Below are 15,108 nucleotides of genomic sequence, written 5' to 3' on the forward strand. Positions count from 1 at the left end.
GTTTGAAGTGGTGTTGGTTTGTCAGGCCCTGCATTAAGTTTGCTCGTGCTGTCCACCCCGTCTCTCTGCAGAATGCCTTGAAGTTTGAGGACGGCGAGCTGGACAGGGCCCTGCCCAACATGCGGAGGGACCGGAGGAAACTGGCGCCGAGCGCTGAGGAAGGCCGGAAGAGCAGGCGAACTTCTGGACAGAACATGACGGAGGCGGTGTTCGCCTCCACAACCCCGTCCTCCTGTGCCTCCCCCAGCCCCACCCTAGAGAGCAGCCTGCCCAGTCTCGACCGTTCCCACAGGACCCCCCTGCCCAGCGACAGGGCTTCCAGCTCCCAGGACTCGGGATCCCAGAGCTCGTCTCCCTCTCTATATCCAGACTCCAGGTCTCCCACCGCCGCCAGCAACGGCATCATTTTATCTGCCACCGAGCTCCAGCAGAGCGAAGGGCCCCCCAGCACGTGAGTATTGCACAGCACAGCACAGCACAGAACAGCACAGCACAGTTTCTGGGCTCGGTACAGCAGTATGGCAGTAAAAATGTCAGCACCCTAGATGAGAGGAAAATTTGCTTCCAATCATCTTTCAGAGTGTAGTTAATTGCCATTAATTGGTACTCGTTGTAAAGGTGAGGGAAGGACATCTTTTCTTTTTTTGAAATCAACACATTAATGAATGGATTTATTTAATACCTGTCAATTTACACTCCTACTTTGTACACACACATGATGCAAGTGGAAGGGGTATTTTTTATTATAAAAATATATATATTATTTATATGACTCACTGCTGTAATTAAGGTAAACGCTGTTCTTGTGCAGATAAGAAATTCATCTCTGGGGGGGAAAAAAATAAATATGAAGAAATCTTATTTTCTTTATTTTTTCTATTCCTTGAAAAGTTTACAAGAACAAACTGTCAGGTTTTGGGAATTTTTCATTTCAGCCCATCTGTCTGTCCCTCTCTTGACTCTAGATAACCTACATGTACATTTTGTAACTGAGGAATTTTATGTTCCCACACAATACCATCTTATTGCTGAATAATTTGAATTCGGTCATCGCTTCTGGAATTGATAAAGCACACTCGCTATGTGTTGCATTCACAGTTGGAGTGTATTGCATTCAATTGATTTCCAGTGTTATGACACGGCTGTGTCTGTGCAAGGTGATTGTACTGTAGCTAGCTGTCCTGTCCCTCTTGTTTAAGTGAGTGCTTTCGTGTTGTTTTCAGTGCTTGTATCAACAGAGCCCCTGCACCGCTGGCCTGTGAGAGCCTTGAGTAATGCTGACAGATTGGGGACTGCTTGAAATGCTTGCTCTGGAAAAGCATGTATATCAAAAGTTCAGAGCAGCCAGAAAAACAACACATGTGGGGGAACAAATCAAGGTGGACAGAGCTATGTAATACATTTGCCATGTAACTTTCCATATGTGGTTAAAAAAAAAAATAATAAAATAAGCGTTTCTCACACTGCATCTGCTGGAGCACGCTGCAGGGCTCAGCTGCTTGAGAATCTGCTCAGACATGCAGTACAAAGCAGATCCTCCATTTAGCCGAGTGGCCATACGAACTAGAGGCTCCTTCTCAATAAAATGAAATGCATCTAGTTTTTAAGGGAGTATTAGAACAGACCCCTCGATCTTCTGATCCAAGAGGGGCTTTACAGTGTTTACAGTGCAATGGACCCATCTATCCAGCTTGCTCTGAACTACACATTTCCAGAACAGTATTCAGTTGGTATTTTTTGTGCTAGTGATATTGTTGGGAGACTGTATCTAATCTTACAGTCTAAGGAGTCTGCTGCGTTGGCAATGAATAGTGCATCTCTAGAATGACCGTGCTACACCTCTGCCCCGGGGCCTGCGTGATTGGCAGATGTTCAATTCAATTCAGTTCAATTTTATTTTTATATAGCGCCTTTTGCAACATGTCACCACAAAGAGCTTTGCAAAGGCAAAAACAATACATATTACTGAACAGTGAACATTTAAAATAAAAAACAAAAACAGAATATATAAGCTATATTATAAAAACATGATTTTAATCTAGATTAAAACAGTGGGAACAATATGGGGGCAAGAGGATATCAGCTCATCTGGATGAGGCTATAGAAATGGGTTTTTAGTCTAGGCTTGAAGACATTGACTGAAGGGGCTTCTCTAATTGTAATGGGCAAGTTGTTCCATAATTTAGGTGCCATATAACTAAAAGATCTACCAGCTGAAGTTTTTTTCTGAATAATAGGTACAGACAGTAGGCCAGCACCGGAGCAGGTGATTGGGGCCACAGGGTTCCAAAATATCTTTAAGATATGGAGGTGCAAAACCATTTAAAGCTTTAAAGTTAGCAACAACACCTAAAATCTATTCTCAAATGCTCTCGCCTCTTGACCCAAGTTAAAGTTTGAGCTGCAGCATTTTGTACAAGTTGAAGGCGGGAAATAATGTTGTGGTTAGTCCCAATGAAAGGACCATTGCAGTAGTCAATAGGATATAAAAGCATGCATTAATCTCTCTGCATCCTGCATGGAAAGATTACCTCTGTCTTGCAATATTTCTTAAATGAAAAAAGGACATTTTTGTGACATTTCGAAAGAAAGTTCTGTATCAAATATAACACCTACGTTTTTTACTTCTGCCCTAAAATCTGTAGAGTCCATCAGATAAAACATAATTTCAATGTGTACCTTCGTGTTTTCTCTGAGGCCCCAGTATCATCACTTCTGTTTTGTCTGAATTTAACATTAAAACGTTATTAAACATCCAGTTCTTAATGTCAGCAAGACAGAAGATACATAGCCCTGTTTGAGGGACAAGTAAAGCTGAGTATCATAAGCGTAACAGTGGAAATTAACTCCATGAATAACGTCACCCAAGGGTAACATAAAGAAAATAAAATTGGGCCAAGAATTGAACCTTGAGGGACCCCACAAGTAACCTCTGATAAAAAGGAGGTCTCCTCTTCGATTTTTAGAAACTGAAATCTGTGTGAGAGATCCAAGAGAACCAAGACAAGACAGTCCCTGACAAGCAGAGGCAATGCTTGGCTATGTTAATGTATGTGATTGGAGACACATGTGTGCCGGACAGGTTTTTGCACACTCAGATTTGAAAGTAGCTTCTTTATCAGCTGTTTGTGTAGTTATGGGAGCTGGGGAGCGATACAGCTGTAATTCTGCTGGTAACTGTGGTGTGGTCTGGTTTAACTGCTCACAAGCAGCCGTTAGCATGTATCCTTTGACAGGCTATGAGTTCATCTATCACTGGGACAGTCCTCCTTGTTTTCACCCATGGTCCCTCGTTAGAGTAATAGAACATGGGGGATAAGAATGTCCCTCTTCTTTTCTGGGGGGGGATTTTATAATGGAGTTGATTGTAAACACCGTATTTCCTACTAAAGTACAGTTTGGCAGCTCTGGGCCCTGAACTGTATGCTGTATTCATAAGGCAATAGCTTACCACAAAATGCATAGCCATGCATTGCTCTGATGGAAATAAGACTCCTAGCAGTTTGCATAGCAGTTGTGTCCATTCCATGTTCTGTATGCCTATTTTTATGTGGCTGATTAAGCTCAGAAATTTTGTACTGGTATATTATAGCTTTTATGGTATAATGTCTGTGCTGTTTCTAGTGCTTGAAAGGCACAGCTAGTCTATACCCCAGAGCTTTATCAATCCATCTCTAGGTGCTTGTAGGGGTGTGCTTCAAACAGCAGGGATCATCCCACCCAGTTTGTACAGGGCTATGACAGTTCAGTAAGGTCTTTTGCAGCGAGGATTACTCGGACCATGTCAATAAAGTAAGCTTTAGGGCATCTCTTTAACACAGTCCAGCGCAGGGCTAAAAAAATAAACCTGCTCACTAGGTTTGTAGTGTTTTTCTCTAACAGATATCCGTAATTACTGAGGTCTGAATTACATGAAAAATATACATATAGCGCCTCTGTAATTCTGTAGTATTGCTAAAGAGTGATGCAAATGGAGGTGTGCGTTGAAAGGCTGGATCTGATTTAAATGAATAAACTAAATGAAATTTTAACAGCAGCTAAAATAACCCCAAGCAAACGAGAAGTAAAGAGAACAAGAGCCGTGAACACTGGAGAGACAGTAAGCTGTATTCTGTATCCCTGTTATTATTATTATTATTATTATTATTATTATTATTATTATTATTCCCTACGTCTCCCTTGAGGAAGCTGTGAAACGTTCTCCAGGCTGAAGAGGGCTTTCAGTCAGCCGGTGCAGCACACAAACACCAAACTGCATCCTTCAGAAACCTTCAAGCACAAAGCAGCCAGCACAACCCCAGCCTGCTCTGGATTGATCCTCTGCATTCTTTGGGATTAAGGAATTAATTCAGTAATGCTTTAGGGTAGTGTGTCTTGCGGACAGACAATTCTGCTCAATTTTATCTTTTAAGAAAATAATAATAATAATCTGCACGCATCTGGATGGTTATCAGTTTGCTAACTGAAGCTGTGGTTGAGATTTATTATTTTAGTTTTAAAGAATAAATATTATGGTCTTCTAGCATGACACAGTTAATGCAGGGCTGGCTTACATGCAACTGGAGTATTTCGGGGATCCGAGTGATTGTACTGTACTTCAAAAACACAAGTTAACAATCCAATGCAATGCAATATAATACAACACAATACTATATAATACAGTATTATATACTGTAATAGAGATTTAAAGCATCTTCTGTGAAGCACCGCTAAGCGCTGTACATTAAAACAAACAAAAAAAAACCTTGTCAAACTAATTTTTAAAATCTTGATTAAATGATGTTCACCAATGCAGAGTCCCTGATATGTTTCAGCATGAAACCTGAATAACCAGCCTGCCTCCCGCAGCTTTGAGCCGAGCCATCGGGATGGTCAATAGCATGAAATCATTCTATGCTTCAAACTTTACCTACTTGCTTACTGTAGTGTGCAGTCTCCCTTGCACACAAGAAACATTGCTTTGGTTTTTTATAACCATATTGGGTTATTTTATGTATGTATTTATTGCTGTGTAGCTGTAGAAATAGATCTCGCGGATGCTTCACATATCGAAATCTGCTGGCATGCTGTGTTAAATTTAGTTTTATTTTGTGTTCTTTACCTCTCCATTTCTTACATACCGTTCTAAGTTTAGAGCCTGTTAAAATCAAAACATTTTATTCCGTGTTGATAAACCGTCTCTGCTTATGAAGTTTTTCTTGGAACCAAAGTTTCCACACTTTATTGTTTTTTGTTTTTTTTTCCTTCCTTGTCAAGCTAGTCTTTGGGTGTTCAGCATTGACTAACTGTAACAACAATAATCGTTTATTTTGAAAAGAGGGGGCAGAAAGAGCCTGCCGTGGTTTTTAGAGTTGTTTTGTTTATAGACTTGGCAAATACGTATTTATTATTTATGTGTAAGTGTTGCATGATGACTGAACCTAGGTTCCACTGTAAAATATTATGAGTTGATTGAGTTCAGACGATTGTACGTTTCACAAAAAATTAGAAAAGGAGGCTGAAAATACTTTAGTAAACCAGACTGCTTTTATTCGGTATTACCACTTCAGCTACTAAATGTTAAACAAAAACATTGTTTTTATACCCTTTTTCCTTTTGGCTCTGATGCATGTAGAATTGTAAAATGTTTTTACTATCCTTACGCTATGCAAGTCAGTAACGGTTTCAGTGCAGTGTTCAAGCTCATTAAAAGAAGAACAAGATTTCCGTGGCCTTCACCTCTTTCTGAATGTTTTGATGTTTTAAATAAGGTTTATATTCATTAACCCTTTCTAAAAACATCCCTCAAGTGTCTGTCTAGCCACTGAGAAATAGTGTTGGTGGTGGTAATGTTGTTGTTGTTGTTGTTGTTGTTGTTGTTAATAATAATAATAATAATAATAATAATAATAATAATAATAATAATAAGAATAATAAGAAGAAGAGTTTTGTGAAGAGCCCTTATTTGGAATCTCATGTTTTGGACTCTGTTGAAGTAAACTCAAGCCTGGCTGGGTCCAAAATATTTCTGGATCGCTTCTATATGAAGTAACCACGGAGAGCGAGTACATCACCTCCTACTCATCCATGCACTGTAAATCACACGACTCCCTGGATGTAAGTACCTAAGGGTACTGTCCAGAATCATGGTATTACAGAGAAAAGAAAAAACGTGGCTGAATACAAATGTGTACAAACAGGAGCACTCTAACTGGGTTTGGCTCTCAGATAAAACAGTACCTCTTGAGACCTAGGCTCGGCAAGTCTAATAAAACACAGCTCCAGCCTGCCCTGCTAGTCCGAGCACAAGCAGTCATGCTGTCCCTGTCTAGAGCTCTGCAGTGCAGTGTCAATCAGCATTCATCATGATGATGTCATTGCTGACTAAACCCTAACCCTTTCTAGGTCTTTCCAGAGCTGGTAACACTGCTTCAGCAGGCAGTGATTTATACCTGACAAACTGCATGTGTTTGTTACAGTGTAGCAGTAATCACAGTATTAAAGCAGTCCATTGTACGTGCAATTAGTACCCACACTGCTGCTACTTGGATTGGATGTTAAGCATAGTTCAAATAAAAGTAACCCTGTTACTGCTGCTGAATACCGATTTACTGGTTTGCTTCTGCGTACTGCATTGATTTCATTTAAGGGCTTTTCCCTTAAAGGGGCTTTAAATGGACTCCTTGTCCTTGAATGATCATTAGAGTCTTTTGCACCAGCAGAGCCAGTTGAAATTCACTAAACTGCCACCTCTGACCAGGCTAGACCAGCACGGATCACTGCTGTCAATTCCAGCAGGTTGCACCTTCATATGTGGTTTAATAGTACAGACACGGTAGCTGCTATTGCAGTGTAATCAAAACCCCTGAAAGCTGCTCATTACTAACATCACTGATTTATCATTCAGATCATCTTCTCACAGCCCTGGTCCTTTCACTAGGGGGCGCTCATTCGTCAGTCATTATGTGCCACCTCTGGGCATTGGGAGAAGGTCTAGACTCTCTAGCGGTCAGTCGGTGTCCGGGGAAGCTTCTCCCACCTCTGCCAGGTTTGTAAACTGCATCTTCCTGCCATTTCTCCAATGAACACGAATTGTCACAAGACATGCTTTTAATCACATCAAACCAATCAGCCATTTCTCTAACCATTTCTCTTTGGCAAGGGTGAGCTGGCCATTGTCGTTCAGGCATGACGCATGACTGTCTTTGGGGGTTTTTACTGTGTTTTCTAAGAAGTTTCTATTTTGGTTCTTATCAAACACATACCAGTTCCTACTGTACATTGTATCATGTACTAGCTTGAGCTGGTCTGATATCTTAAGGACAGCTAAGCAAATAATGACTGTTCAATTTATTCATTAACTAAGTGTGTAGCAGGGATGATCCATTCCTGGTTTTACTTTGAGTGTTTAAAAAGACACACCTGAGCTTGTTACCTATACACTGTGGCTAATCAAGCTCGTAGTAAAACCTGGAATGGATGAAACTGCAGTGCAGTAGGAGGGTCATGTTGTTTCAGGTCATTCGGATACTGGATGCACTTCGAGGGGTATCTAGGGTAAATCTCTTTTTGTTTGATACTGTGGGCTTCAATCTCTTGAACCACACACATTTGACAAGTCGGTAGCTTTGCCTTTATCAAACAGTATGTGTTACAAACAAAAACCTACTGCATTGGCTTTTAATTGTTAAAATTGGTCAGGATAAATATTAGGTTTGTTAGATTCTATATGCAAACATTACATGTAGTTTTTAATATATGTGTTGGAGAAACCTGATTTGCATTTAAAAAAAAAACTATGAGGCAACTATACATGCATTGAAAACAGTTCCATGCTCCACAAACAGGAGCAGCACAGAATCCTCTGGTGTGAAAGACAAACAGAGTGTGTCAGTGTTGCACTGCCAATCCCAAGAGAGAGAGAGAGGAGAGAGGAGAGCAGAGAGAGAGAGAGAGAGAGAAAGGCAGGCTGACAGGAGACTGTTTTGTCTGGAGATATTGAAGGACCCTTGGTTCAGTTCTCCAGTGTTTGGATTTGTGCACCATTGCAATGCTGGCTCCACTGCTTCACCTTGCTTTCTCCTGTCTGCAGCCTTGCCTTGCAGGACTCCTCTCCCAACGGGAGCCAGTCGGATCTGCACTGCGCTCTGCCGGTGCCGGAGAAGGAGGGCACAACTTCTGAAAGAGGCATTTTCAAGTAAGTCGCTTGCAATGAATACATTTCTATAACTTTAGTAACTACTAAAGATGGCAGATAGACCCACTTTTTTAATTTTTATTTTTTATATTACTATATGGCATTTTTATACAGTATATAAAATAAATGTTTTACAAATGTGTTTATTTCTGAAGTTGCCGGGGTTAAAATTTGAATTTAAATAGTGTTAACGAAAGTGTTTCTTCTCTAGAAAATGCTTGACAGTGATTTTAAAAATGTCTTTTGATGAAACTTTCCAGTAGATTCCCATTAATTCCATAAGCCTGTTTGCATGTCATTCTAAAGAACAGCCGTGTGCATTTATGATAAGATAAGTCTTTCACAATTTATATGGACCTGTTTTTTGCAATTACATCAGGTATGTATTTAAGGAAGTCCTATGAAGTTTTTTCATTTTCATTAAAAAAAGCCCTGGAGCTGCTGAACAGTCTCTGCTACTCCTGCTATGATCCTGTAAGTGTAGACAAGTCATCAAGGGTTCCATTCATTTTACTATTGCTGCACCCCAACAGCGTTTAACCATTGCATTTCCAGGCTGCTGGTTTTATGAAACAATACTTTGTATTACGAGGGGTTTGCTAAAACACTCAACGCTCCTCCGTCTTGCCTTTCTCAGCCATGTACTGGATATCTATTTATTCTCCTTTTTTTTTTTTTTTTTTTTTTTTTACTAAAGTGTTTCTGTGCTTTTTTCTTTCCTTTTTTATAATGTTTGGCTTCAATCCTAATCTCTTTGCTTTCTGCTCTGCCATCCAACATTCCTGTCTGCTGCAAACCTCTTTTCCTTTTACAGACTCACCAAACTGACTCTGCTTGGTAAGTAGAAACAGCATGCTCAAAGAATGGGTGATTATTGTACACCATTGTGAGACCGTGTCATGTTGGGGGAGAACATTTAGAAATCTATCTGTTTTAAACTCCAAGCAGCAAGAACTGGCTGGAGCAGCAATGGAACACGTAGCTTTGGTTTGGAAGGCAATAATCTGCTTAATTTAATGGGCACCAAATTAGCCCATGCTGAGGGATTTCCAAGTCCCCAAAGAACTGCAGAACAGGGAAAAAGAATCGAGCTGAAAGTGTTTTACTGCTATTGGCATTTTAGTGTTCTTTCCATCATACCTATTATTATTATTATTATTATTATTATTATTATTATTATTATTATTATTATTATTATTACAGTTAATTATAAATGAGAGATTTTCAAACTCAGTGCAGTTTTCATCTTTCAGCATTGCTTTTATACAGCAGCCTGTCTTTCTGACCCTCCTCCTCTGCTATTTTCTGACCAAGGATATTACTTTTGCAAGTTTTGTATGTGTTATCGTTAGTGGAGAACACGATCGGATCTGCAGAGACATCGCACTTGCAGCCAGTGTCGTCAGGGGTAGATCCCAGAGGGTTCAACAGCTGGAATTGCATTGAGTTGTTGTAATATAAATGGACAGAATTAGATTAACACAAACAGTCTAGCTCGTTGTGTACTTGCTCATAGTTTTTAATAAAAAATAAATTGATTCCCATTAAAGACAGGAACAGAGTTAACTGCAGTTTTAAAATGTAAACCAGACCTGTATCTACAGAAGGTCCCCAGATATTCATAATAATTACCTGGATACTGACAGCATGCAGATAGTCAATGCATGCGTATGCTGTATACAGTGCGATTTATCATGGGCAGTGTGCTTTTAGAGAAATGTTTAAGAGGTTTTCAATACAATGTTTTTTTCTCAGGACAGAGGAGGTTTGTTCTGTAAATATGGATAAACCTGTCTTAAGAAAGTTTGAGTAAGTACTGGAGTGCAGAAATGGTCGTGGGTTTAATGTGCATGACGTGGTTTAATTTGGTTTCCAAAACATGCTTCCTTTTGTCATGAGGGCCCGGGCTTCAGTCTGATTGTTACCGTCAAAGCTGTGAGCTCCCCACTGTTCTGAACACAGGAATTGGGAATCCCACAGAAACGATTACTGCTGCTAATGCATGTATCATATTTAAAGGAGTGCTAACGAAGGGCGTTACAGAGATTTTCTTTACCTCATTTTAGCACTAGCATTGTTCTTGCTGCTTCCCCTTCTGTCTGTTTAAGGTGGGTTGGTTCTTTGCTTGTATGTTTTTATATTGTTTTGGAATGGCAAAGACAACAATGTAACTGTGACCTACAGTACAGGTACCAGGATGCAGCAGTTTATCTACACCCTTGCATTTGAAATAGTGACTGTGTTAATAAAGCTATGAAGAGGTAAGAAAATCGATTTTTAAAACCTTGTTTAGTACTCCTTTTAACAGCTAACCATTTACACGACTGACCTTCACCTCCCCTCTATTCGTTTAGAGATGTGGCAGGAGTTTTCTAGAACAGACAGTCCAGAATAGTTTAACAGAATACCTGTCTTTTATTGCCAGACTGTTTAGGAAACACTGCCATCTATTGGTCTTATAGTACACCTACAAAAATAAGCCATTGTGCTTAATCAACCTGGGCTGTATTGCTAGGCTCTTGGTAACAATCTGACTGCAAGGGACTCTGGATTGATTCTGTGGCGGACTGGCGGTGCATTTGGGATAATTTTGAATGCAAAATCCAGATGTTTATAGCTCTTGTACGGGTATTGACTTTCCACAGTCTAAAAGGGGAATTGCATGAATTCCTTGTGAAATAAGGTATGACAGTAAAATTGCTGTTCTTGTCCTCTTTTATGCAGTCTTTGGAAAGAGAACGGTAAGACAAATTAGTGTGTCCCAGTGAATTACCCCCCCCCCCCTTTTCCCCTCCTTAACTTCCAGTCAACCCAGCGCCCAATCCCTGTTGAGGGCTTGAGGAATGAATGGGGGATCATGCATGCAGCCTGAGATCTACTGGGGAGACGTTTCCGGCTACAAGTGATATTTTGGGAGGTTTAGATACCCCTTTTTTGCATGGCTTGATTTTGTTTTCATTGCAATCTTGCAGAAATCGCTTTTTGCAAAGCCTCGCTGCCACCCAAAGGGAAAAGGAAAAGAAAAGGTTTTCGCTCAGTAAAGGGAGGCTGGAAACTTTGTCTTCTGAAGAAGTGTCGTCATCCCCAGACATTGTTGTCACCACCCCAAAGGGTCGCAACTCACCAAGCAGTTTTAATGAAGGTAAATGCTTATTTTATTCATTAATGTAACCCTAGTGCTGATGTGAGAGGCTTGTCTGAAAGATGAGAACCAGAAGGGTTAAAAATGAATAAAAGATTAATCGATCAGGTTAGCTATAATCGATTAATTAAATTGGCCTTAGAAAAATTACATTCAATAAAGCAAATACTAAATGCAAAGTTAACACTGTATAAAATACCTTCAATCAGTCTAAAAATATGAATGCTTTTCTTAAGCGGCTGTCTTTGTGCTGTTATTTTCAAATACATTTTTTACTGAAATGTACGAGACTGTTTTTGTCTTGCTTTTCTTATTTGTGGAAAATCCTGGACTGCAATTTGAATCATTTAAAATAAATTGCTTTGCACTGCTTTATTTAAACTATTCAGGGGTTCTGTCATAGACCGAGGAGAGGCCCCTAACGTATTACCACTGTCCTTTCAGTAGCACAGCAGTATGAAACTGTTCACCTTCACTCTTCCTTGTGCAGTCTTCTACTCAGACCCAGTGAACGTTTCTCACATTAACACGGTTCAGTAGTCTTGTAGTCTTCCACGCAGCACCTTTAGGTGTGCAGGTGTCTCAAAACCTGTGTTCAGTTACTCCTCGATCAGCAACAAGAAGAGTTTAAGTTTGGCAGTGTCTGGCAATTTATCGAAATGTTTTCCAGTAAAGTTCACTATAATTAACGCATGTGTTGAATGATCAGGCTCTGAAAAAACAAAGTGCGTTGATTTTGATTTGCCAGCATTTCCGTTTCTTGTTGCTGCCAGGAAGGGGGAGGTGTGCAGTTTATATAAGTTTAATTTGTGCCGCTGCCAGTGGGCATCAACAAAGGGCAAGGTCATTAGAGTCGGGGCTACGTGATGTGATTACAGATCTGAATTTCCCATGAAGTGTTCTGACCTCTCGTGACTCAGGAAGCTGAACAGTGATTATTTCAGAGTTCTTTTTAGAGATGTAAATTAGAGCAGGGGGCCCTTGGAAGCTGAGGGTTTGGAAAGCTGTGAATGAGCTTTAAAGAGAGGAAAGCAGAGAAGGGACTGGGAGAGACCCATATTTACATATTGCTGTAAGGAAATCTTGTTGGGGGGTCATTAACAAAAATAAGAATCTCTGAATGAGATTGAACTGAAACACTTACCACCCCTAGGGCCTTTTCATCTCTTAGAATCTTTCCTATTCATTGAAATATATATACAGAAATGAAGTTTGATTAAGAGTTGGGCACAATTCTATTTACTACTTAGCTGGAAAAGAATACTTTTTATAAAGGAAGTCATTAGTTCATGACTTACAGAGAGTGAATGCAGAACAGTGTTATTTGGGATTCAAGTAGGGTCAAGTAGGACCTTTATCCTATATTTAGTTTATATTCATCATAAGACATCTTTTATTATTCAACTGCCATTTTCATTGACAAGAGAAAAAAAAAATGAGATGGTGAGAATAGTTACAGTGGACTTAAAGAGCTTGTCGCCCTGAACCGTGGAGATGTCTTGAGATGACAGGAGAGCAGCAAGGTGTATCTGTGTTTGTGTGTTGCAGGTGGGGAGCGTCTGAGTGCGAAGGAGCAGCAGAGGGAGGCAGCAAGCGAGAAGGAGCCTTGCTCAGCCTCCTCCTCCTCTTCGACCAGCAGCACCCTGGAACGAGAGGACAAGAGAGGCGACAGGCAGGCGGCACATAATGATCCAGGCAAGAGATCACATCTCCCCTCAGCCAGCCCTACCAGGGTCCCAAGAGAACATCAATCCCCCCTTCCCCTCTTCCCCAGCCAGCCCTGCCAGGGTCCCACAGGAAAGCAAGAGAACAAAAGAGAGAGGAAGCGCAGGGCTGCAAACCAACAGTTAAGATAGCAAAGGAGATTAATGTAGATGAGGGGAGGTGGGATGAAATCAGTTTTCAACATTGTGTTCAGCCAACATGAAAAATGAAATAACAAAACAAATAAAGCTAAAGGTTAATTTGAAAATTCAGCACACCTTGTGCCTGCTGTTAGAGAGTGCAGATTGCTCAGTGCTTCTAAGGGTAGGTCCTGCCCCCCTCCACCCCTCCCTATACTCTACAGTACAGTACATCCACGCAGCTGAGGAATTCAAGCTGCTGTTTAAGTGCAGTCAGAATCACAGTGCAGTAGGTGCAGAGCATCACAGTACTGAGTTTATCAGTGCAGGGTTTGCTTGATAACTCTACGGTGTGAACATGTGAAGCATACTTCAGCCCATTCACAAGCTGGCTGGTTCGAGAGTTTTCTATTCTGTTTATAATTCAGTAGAATCCCTTTATAAAACGATAGATAGATAGATAGATAGATAAATAGATAGATGAACGTGAGCGAATTCTACAGAGACGTTCTCTGTGTTTCATGTAGAAGGATGCGTTGTGTTTGTGTATGCATTGCAGATCCATTGTTCTGGAAAGGATTTATTTAACAATGAAATTAAATAAATCAATAATCCAATTGACGAGGAACGTTTTCCAAACCCTTGAACAATGTGGTAACAGTGTTGTGTATAATGTGTAGAACTGAAGAGTGCATTGCTCCCTCTTTTAATGGCTACGGTTAAGCATTTGAATTGCCTTGTTACAGTGTGCTGTCAGCCCCTTTGTTTAACCATTCGTTGCATGTTGTTTGTGGTGCGTAATCTTTCAAAATTAGATTTCTGTAGAACGCATTTGTTTGGGTATAGTGGTAATAGGCGGCTTGATAATATCGGCTGGTCTCTGGGATGCTGGCCAGACTGGTGACTACTCCCTAGCCTGGAGGCAGGAAGGTACCAGCAGTGGGGCAGCAGGCATGTAAACTGTGTACAGGGGGAGGTCAAAGCATTTACTTGCTTGTGCACCAGCAGCACATTGTTTGTTCTTGCATTTAGTTGTGGATCCACCACACAAGTTTATTCCCCAGCAGTCCAGCTGTGCGTGGATCGAGCAGAGGAGCTGAGTCTTTCTCATCCGTTAGACCCCTTCTTTTAAAATGGTAGCTTGTGGAAACACAGGAGTTTGTCCGCATGCTGCTCATTACTCGGGCAAGTGTTTCAGCCTTCACAACTGTTCAGGTTGGTGTTTTTTTTTTCCCCTTAAATTAGTTTTTGGGATTGCTGGAAGGCTGGGTAATTTGACGGCACATGATGGCACCTTTTTCAGTCATGGTTTGACAAACTGCAAAGACTTTAGTAGACATCTCCAGTTGGTGTGTATGAAAAAGATACTTAGATTAAAGGCTCAGCGTCATTTTTTTCTAAAAGCCTGTTTTTTCTTTTATGTACACTGAAACTTTCCTATGCACTTAATTGTATTGTAATTCTTGGTATGTATTGTCTGTATATAACTAAGTCGCCTTGGGTAACTGCGTCTGCTGAGAAATTAATAATAATAATAATAATAATAATAATAATAATAAAGTATGCAACACTTCTTAGACATTTGTTTCTTAATAATTAGTGCAGCTTGTATGTGTCGGGTATTGGAGCTTGAACTACAGTAGCTCAGGTTGCTTGAGTTAAGACTGTATGGTTAGACCACTCCAATAGACAAAATTGATAAGTATAATCTATTAACCTGTCTATTTTTGAAAGCTTACTTTACAGCATTTTTTCACACCTGCCTAAAACTTTTGCACAGTACTGTATATATAACATTTCATCTTGCCACTGTGCATAAATGATCTGCAATTGAGGGGAGCATATCTGTCTTTTCTGTGTCTACTGCATCTCTGTTGGTGCAGCCTGTCCCTTGTGTAATTTTAGAGGTGCAGCTCTTCTAAGCTCCTGTTGTGTAACTGTGTCGT

At 40.4% G+C, this 15,108-nt stretch overlaps 1 protein-coding gene across 4 annotated transcripts in view; it reads left to right on the top strand.

The window, feature by feature from the left end:
• The window catches only part of fhod1 (formin homology 2 domain containing 1), a 57,705-nt gene that overhangs the window by 34,716 nt on the left and 7,881 nt on the right, over positions 1 to 15,108 (top strand). The window contains exons 10-15 of one of the 4 annotated variants that reach the window (XM_041269332.1): positions 72 to 451; positions 6,887 to 7,027; positions 8,072 to 8,176; positions 9,932 to 9,985; positions 11,149 to 11,318; positions 12,867 to 13,013. In XM_041269332.1, coding sequence (XP_041125266.1) covers positions 72 to 451; positions 6,887 to 7,027; positions 8,072 to 8,176; positions 9,932 to 9,985; positions 11,149 to 11,318; positions 12,867 to 13,013 — 997 coding nt within the window. The remainder of the gene's footprint in view (positions 1 to 71; positions 452 to 6,886; positions 7,028 to 8,071; positions 8,177 to 9,931; positions 9,986 to 11,148; positions 11,319 to 12,866; positions 13,014 to 15,108) is intronic. The other 3 variants (XM_041269333.1, XM_041269334.1, XM_041269335.1) reach the window with 3 other exon arrangements.

Source organism: Polyodon spathula, chromosome 13 (assembly GCF_017654505.1).
Source record: "Polyodon spathula isolate WHYD16114869_AA chromosome 13, ASM1765450v1, whole genome shotgun sequence".
Lineage (NCBI taxonomy): Eukaryota > Metazoa > Chordata > Actinopteri > Acipenseriformes > Polyodontidae > Polyodon > Polyodon spathula.